Here is a 7500-nt window from a genome sequence, read left to right on the forward strand (position 1 = left end):
ATAGTGCACTAACACAGTAACATCTCTATAGTGACAGTATAGTGCACTAACACAGTAACACATCTCTATAGTGACAGTATTGTGCACTAACACAGTAACACATCTCTATAGTGACAGTATAGTGATACTCTATAGTGACAGTGATAGTATAGTGCACTAACACAGTAACACGTCTCTATAGTGACAGTATAGTGATACTCTATAGTGACAGTGATAGTATAGAGCACTAACACAGTAACACGTCTCTATAGTGACAGTATAGTGATACTCTATAGTGACAGTGATAGTATAGAGCACTAACACAGTAACACGTCTCTATAGTGACAGTATAGTGATACTCTATAGTGACAGTGATAGTATAGTGCACGAACACAGTAACACATCTCTATAGTGACAGTATAGTGGTACTCTATAGTGACAGTGATAGTATAGTGCACTAACACAGTAACACATCTCTATAGTGACAGTGGTAGTATAGTGCACTAACACAGTAACACGTCTCTATAGTGACAGTATAGTGATACTCTATAGTGACAGTGATAGTATAGTGCACGAACACAGTAACACGTCTCTATAGTGACAGTATAGTGATACTCTATAGTGACAGTGATAGTATAGTGCACTAACACAGTAACACGTCTCTATAGTGACAGTATAGTGATACTCTATAGTGACAGTGATAGTATAGTGCACTAACACAGTAACATCTCTATAGTGACAGTATAGTGCACTAACACAGTAACACATCTCTATAGTGACAGTATTGTGCACTAACACAGTAACACATCTCTATAGTGACAGTATAGTGATACTCTATAGTGACAGTGATAGTATAGTGCACTAACACAGTAACACGTCTCTATAGTGACAGTATAGTGATACTCTATAGTGACAGTGATAGTATAGAGCACTAACACAGTAACACGTCTCTATAGTGACAGTATAGTGATACTCTATAGTGACAGTGATAGTATAGTGCACGAACACAGTAACACATCTCTATAGTGACAGTATAGTGGTACTCTATAGTGACAGTGATAGTATAGTGCACTAACACAGTAACACATCTCTATAGTGACAGTGGTAGTATAGTGCACTAACACAGTAACACGTCTCTATAGTGACAGTATAGTGATACTCTATAGTGACAGTGATAGTATAGTGCACGAACACAGTAACACGTCTCTATAGTGACAGTATAGTGATACTCTATAGTGACAGTGATAGTATAGTGCACTAACACAGTAACACGTCTCTATAGTGACAGTATAGTGATACTCTATAGTGACAGTGATAGTATAGTGCACTAACACAGTAACATCTCTATAGTGACAGTATAGTGCACTAACACAGTAACACATCTCTATAGTGACAGTATTGTGCACTAACACAGTAACACATCTCTATAGTGACAGTATAGTGATACTCTATAGTGACAGTGATAGTATAGTGCACTAACACAGTAACACGTCTCTATAGTGACAGTATAGTGATACTCTATAGTGACAGTGATAGTATAGAGCACTAACACGGTAACACGTCTCTATAGTGACAGTATAGTGATACTCTATAGTGACAGTGATAGTATAGTGCACTAACACAGTAACACGTCTCTATAGTGACAGTATAGTGATACTCTATAGTGACAGTGATAGTATAGAGCACTAACACAGTAACACGTCTCTATAGTGACAGTATAGTGATACTCTATAGTGACAGTGATAGTATAGTGCACTAACACAGTAACACGTCTCTATAGTGACAGTATAGTGCACTAACACAGTAACACGTCTCTATAGTGACAGTATAGTGCACTAACACAGTAACACGTCTCTATAGTGACAGTATAGTGATACTCTATAGTGACAGTGATAGTATAGTGCACGAACACAGTAACACGTCTCTATAGTGATAGTATAGTGCACTAACACAGTAACACGTCTCTATAGTGATAGTATAGTGCACTAACACAGTAACACGTCTCTATAGTGATAGTATAGTGCACTAACACAGTAACACGTCTCTATAGTGATAGTATAGTGATACTCTATAGTGACAGTGATAGTATAGTGCACTAACACAGTAACACGTCTCTATAGTGACAGTATAGTGATACTCTATAGTGACAGTGATAGTATAGTGCACTAACACAGTAACACGTCTCTATAGTGATAGTATAGTGATACTCTATAGTGACAGTGATAGTATAGTGCACTAACACAGTAACACATCTCTATAGTGACAGTATTGTGCACTAACACAGTAACACATCTCTATAGTGACAGTATAGTGATACTCTATAGTGACAGTGATAGTATAGTGCACTAACACAGTAACACGTCTCTATAGTGACAGTATAGTGATACTCTATAGTGACAGTGATAGTATAGAGCACTAACACGGTAACACGTCTCTATAGTGACAGTATAGTGATACTCTATAGTGACAGTGATAGTATAGTGCACTAACACAGTAACACGTCTCTATAGTGACAGTATAGTGATACTCTATAGTGACAGTGATAGTATAGAGCACTAACACAGTAACACGTCTCTATAGTGACAGTATAGTGATACTCTATAGTGACAGTGATAGTATAGTGCACTAACACAGTAACACGTCTCTATAGTGACAGTATAGTGCACTAACACAGTAACACGTCTCTATAGTGACAGTATAGTGCACTAACACAGTAACACGTCTCTATAGTGACAGTATAGTGATACTCTATAGTGACAGTGATAGTATAGTGCACGAACACAGTAACACGTCTCTATAGTGATAGTATAGTGCACTAACACAGTAACACGTCTCTATAGTGATAGTATAGTGCACTAACACAGTAACACGTCTCTATAGTGATAGTATAGTGCACTAACACAGTAACACGTCTCTATAGTGATAGTATAGTGATACTCTATAGTGACAGTGATAGTATAGTGCACTAACACAGTAACACGTCTCTATAGTGACAGTATAGTGATACTCTATAGTGACAGTGATAGTATAGTGCACTAACACAGTAACACGTCTCTATAGTGATAGTATAGTGATACTCTATAGTGACAGTGATAGTATAGTGCACTAACACAGTAACACGTCTCTATAGTGACAGTATAGTGCACTAACACAGTAACACGTTTCTATAGTGACAGTATAGTGATACTCTATAGTGACAGTGATAGTATAGTGCACTAACACAGTAACACGTCTCTATAGTGATAGTATAGTGCACTAACACAGTAACACGTCTCTATAGTGATAGTATAGTGATACTCTATAGTGACAGTGATAGTATAGTGCACTAACACAGTAACACGTCTCTATAGTGATAGTATAGTGCACGAACACAGTAACACGTCTCTATAGTGATAGTATAGTGCACGAACACAGTAACACGTCTCTATAGTGACAGTATAGTGATACTCTATAGTGACAGTGATAGTATAGTGCACTAACACAGTAACACGTCTCTATAGTGATAGTATAGTGCACGAACACAGTAACACGTCTCTATAGTGACAGTATAGTGATACTCTATAGTGACAGTTACCTGCTCAGGGCCGTAGAGCGCGTCCGCGTACTCGTTGAGCAGACTGAAGGCTTCGCTCGTGCACTTGCGCTCGTTCATGTTGCAGGTGACGAGCACGCCCTGCGCGCCCACCTCCAGCTCGCGGGAGCCCCTCTGTTTCTTGTGCGCGTATCCGCCGAAGTGCCTCCTGCTCCTCTTGCGCGTCTCAGACATGACTGCTCTTAATCAAACACTCTCTCTGCTGCTTGTTCTGAATGAAGAGATGAAGAAACTCCGGCTTAAACGCGCTCCTCACGCGCGTGTGTTTGAGTCTGTCGCGCTCCACGCTCTCTGCAGCGCGCGTCATACAGAGCGCCGTGTGGGACATGTGAACGAATTGTGATTACGAAACGCGTTTGACGGCGCGAGTTACAAGACCGTGCATCACACGTGTTTTCTTTCTTTGAAGCTATGAAAATATATAGAATGGCATTTGTATTTGTATAAAAAAGTAATTCATAATGTTTGTTGTAATGCATGGTATCAATTCATAATTAATCAAAATTTGCAGATTCTTTTTTTGCATATGAAATTGGTTGCTTTAATGCTTTATGCTGTTTAAAGGCGACAATGCATAAATATTATAATGTATTATGACCAGTGTTGGGCTAGTTACTCAAAGAATACTCATTACTACTCCTTTCAAAAGCAATATTGTTACTTTACTAATTACTTTCTGGCAACAGTAATTAGTTACAGTAGTTACATTACTAGTAATGTAACTAGTAGAATGTAACTAACAACATATTTCTGGCTCATCATTTGACCAAAATGCACATCGGATCTCAGTCAGAAGTGATTATAAACACTCAGCAGTGATTAACAGAGACATTCAAGCAGAAGTGCTGTATTCATCTCATTCAGTGTCATGTGTAGCTTCATTGTAATTTCTCCATTACCCATATACGATTATATTTCATTATGTATTTAATCAAATCACACAAGTTTGTAAGAAACTGATTAATGTTCCAAAACGATGTTTAATGATAGTAATATAATGTACTGATCAGAGGGATGTAATGCCAGAGTAAAGTAAAGCCACAAAATCTAACATTTTCCTGACAAAATCAATATAATGCAATATTTGTATCTGCTGAATGAAGCTTTTCTATATTCCAGGCTTCATCACATGCATGTGTGAGTCCTGAACATTATGAACAAATCTAGCAATTATTTGATTGTTGGATTTTAAATCAGCGGGGTTGAGGCATCAACAGTAACTAACTAAGCTGTTTTATGGACAGTAACTGTAATATTATTACTGAAATCTTATTAGTAATTAGTTATACTAGTTACTGCAAAAAGTAATATTATTACAGTAACTAAGTTCCTAGTAGCTAGTTACTGCCCAACACTGATTATAACTACAATTATATCTAACAATTTATTATTAGGTGGATTATAATGCATATTAAATAAATATATAAAGCATATATATACACACACACACAAATTGGTAGCAAACGTATTATAGACAACATACAGTCAAACCAAAATGTATTCAGTATTTCTCACATTATTAGTTTATTGGCTATAGTTTAGAAAATGGTAATAAAATATGAGAAGAACTCATATTTGGACTGTGTCAGATCATACTGATCTTGATAATGGCAGATAACTTTGATAGAAAGGTATGTAAGGGATTCGGTTGAATAGCTGTTAGCTGTTAAATTTAAGAACATAATGAGATAAAACCAATTTAGTTCAACCAATTACCAAGTGATGCTTCATTGTGTTCAGTCTGTGGTGGAAAAACATCACATTAGCAATTAAAGAAAAACACTTCAGCAAAACATGCTCAGCTCAAATCTCTGGGTCAGTTTTGGTCCCAAATTTTACTAGTAGTTCACTTTATGAACAATATTTGGGTAAAATGTGTCACAGTTCACTTTATTTTGCTATCCTCACTTACATAAATGAACTATAGTGTCCTGCACCCGCTAGTAAAAAAAATATAAAAAATGATACCTGATGTTGGAATAATTTTAGTTTTGACTGTGTATAAAGTCCTACATTCACAGAGCCAACAGCTGGAACACACTTCCTCTTATCTAAAAAGTTAGAGACCGAATGCATTCATTTCTTGTATATGTTTTCATGTCCCTGACAGAGTTCATGTTTTCAAACGTGTTTTATTATAAATATTATTTCACAGGTTTCTTTAAAACACAAAGACACTTCATGAGATCATCACAATCATAATGCTGTCCTGCAGAACAAACACAGACGGGCAGTGTTCTCCGTATCTGATAACTCAACATACATCACGAGAAGCATCCTAGCACAGCACGCTTACCGTTTCGGTCTTTTACCAGCAGTATGCTATTCTCAGATCTTTTGCAAGGAACATCGCTCTAATATGTTGATTCTCTCCCCAAAAACAGAAAGAATGCATGTGGAAATGTCCAAGTTAAGGTTGCAAATCTCCCTGACAGTGCTCTTTTCAAAAGGCACTCATAATAACCCGTTCTTCCACAGGTGTGTTAGTCACACAGACAGAGTCAGCGCAGGGGTCTGGAGCCGCAGGTCTGTGGTGTTCTGAGGCGGTTCTGTGTGCTGGCCTGGATCAGTCCAGACTCCCACTTGAAGAAGCCGCAGCCCTGGCGTCTGACGGGGCAGCAGTAAAACCCCCGGCCGTGGTTGGGCCCTCCATTGCCCACCGTCAGACGCCGGGCCCTGCGCCCGCAGCCGCACAGAGGAGCCGTGATCTTAGCCGAGTGGCTGCCAGCGCGGGGCACAGCGGGAGGGTCTGTATAAACACTGAACGCCGCACTTCTGCGTCCTAAGAAGCGCGAGAGCGGCCCATACGGGTCTGTGCACCGGAGCGGTTTGGGTGTTTTAAACAGACCTGAGGAGCTGGAGGCCGGTCTGGTGGGTTTGCAGTGGTCTGAGGTGGTTTCGCCGGGGTCAGTCTCCTCAGGCTCCACCCCCAGAGGCACGTCCTCACAGGGGCCCGGCTCCTCCTCCTCGAGCAGCACTCCGTCGCTCCAGCAGGCGTCTGTGGTCTCGGGGTCGTAGCTGGTGTCTGAGAGCGCAGCGAGTGTGCTGAGGGTCCCCGGTGCTCTGGACGGTGTGTGTGTGCTGGAGAGGACGGTGCGGGGCGACACCAGTGACCGACACACACTCGTCTGCTGCTGCGCTGCGGGACGCTCGCTGGAGACGCTCACACACACAGGTCTGGGCTTCAGCGGCGCCTGAGACACAAACACACACAGAGAGACGCTGGTTCAGCACAGCTCAGCTCAGCACCGCTCCTGATTGGCTGCGTGTGATGCAGGGGGTGGAGTCACCTGCGCAGGTGTGCGGGCGCACAGACAGAACTCACCCTCCTCAAAGACTTGGTGAGGGTCAGCAGACAGCCGTCAGACATCATCCTCTGTGCCAGCAGAGCCGTGTTCCTGGCGTCCACCAGACCTGAGCAGAACATGGGCCACACTTACAGTTCTCACTACTAACTAATAACCAAGACTTTGCCTCATTAAACTCCTAATTTGCTGCTTAATAGTTAGTAATATAGTTGTTAAGGTATGGGGTAGGAATAGGGATGTAGAATATGCTCATGCAGAATATCTGTCCCTGCAGCACAGAAGCAGTCATGAGTAGCACAGGTATATCTGAAGCAATAGACAACAATACATTGTATGGATCAAAATTATACATTATTTTATGCCAAAAATGATTAGGATATTAAGTAAAGATCATGTTCCATGAAGGTATTTAGTGAATTTCCTACCGTAAATGTATAAGAACTTCATTTTTCATGCTAATGAGCAACTAGTTAATCGTGAGAATCGGTCCCTAAACTAAAGTGCTACTGGAAAATGCTTCAGTAAATCATAATTATGCATAAAATGTTAAAATTATAGGATTCCAAATCATTATTATAGTCAAAATTATGAGATAAAATTTATAAGTTATTTCCACAATTT

The 7500-nt window shown here is 40.1% G+C and overlaps 2 protein-coding genes across 2 annotated transcripts in view; both read right to left on the reverse strand.

Annotated features, from left to right (window-relative positions):
- LOC306873203 (THUMP domain-containing protein 1-like) overlaps positions 1-3890 on the reverse strand; it is a 6342-nt gene extending 2452 nt beyond the window's left edge. Inside the window, exon 1 of the mRNA XM_079422314.1 lies at positions 3554-3890. Within this exon, the coding sequence (XP_079278440.1) occupies positions 3554-3745 (192 nt within the window). The 5' untranslated portion in view covers positions 3746-3890. The remainder of the gene's footprint in view (positions 1-3553) is intronic.
- A 1653-nt stretch (positions 3891-5543) lies between these two features.
- eri2 (ERI1 exoribonuclease family member 2) overlaps positions 5544-7500 on the reverse strand; it is a 6179-nt gene continuing 4222 nt past the window's right edge. Inside the window, exons 8-9 of the mRNA XM_079421154.1 lie at positions 6897-6985; positions 5544-6765 (exon numbers count right to left, since the gene is read on the reverse strand). Of these exons, the coding sequence (XP_079277280.1) occupies positions 6073-6765; positions 6897-6985 (782 nt within the window). The 3' untranslated portion in view covers positions 5544-6072. The remainder of the gene's footprint in view (positions 6766-6896; positions 6986-7500) is intronic.

This window comes from Barbus barbus, assembly GCF_936440315.1.
Source record: "Barbus barbus genome assembly, chromosome: 7".
Lineage (NCBI taxonomy): Eukaryota > Metazoa > Chordata > Actinopteri > Cypriniformes > Cyprinidae > Barbus > Barbus barbus.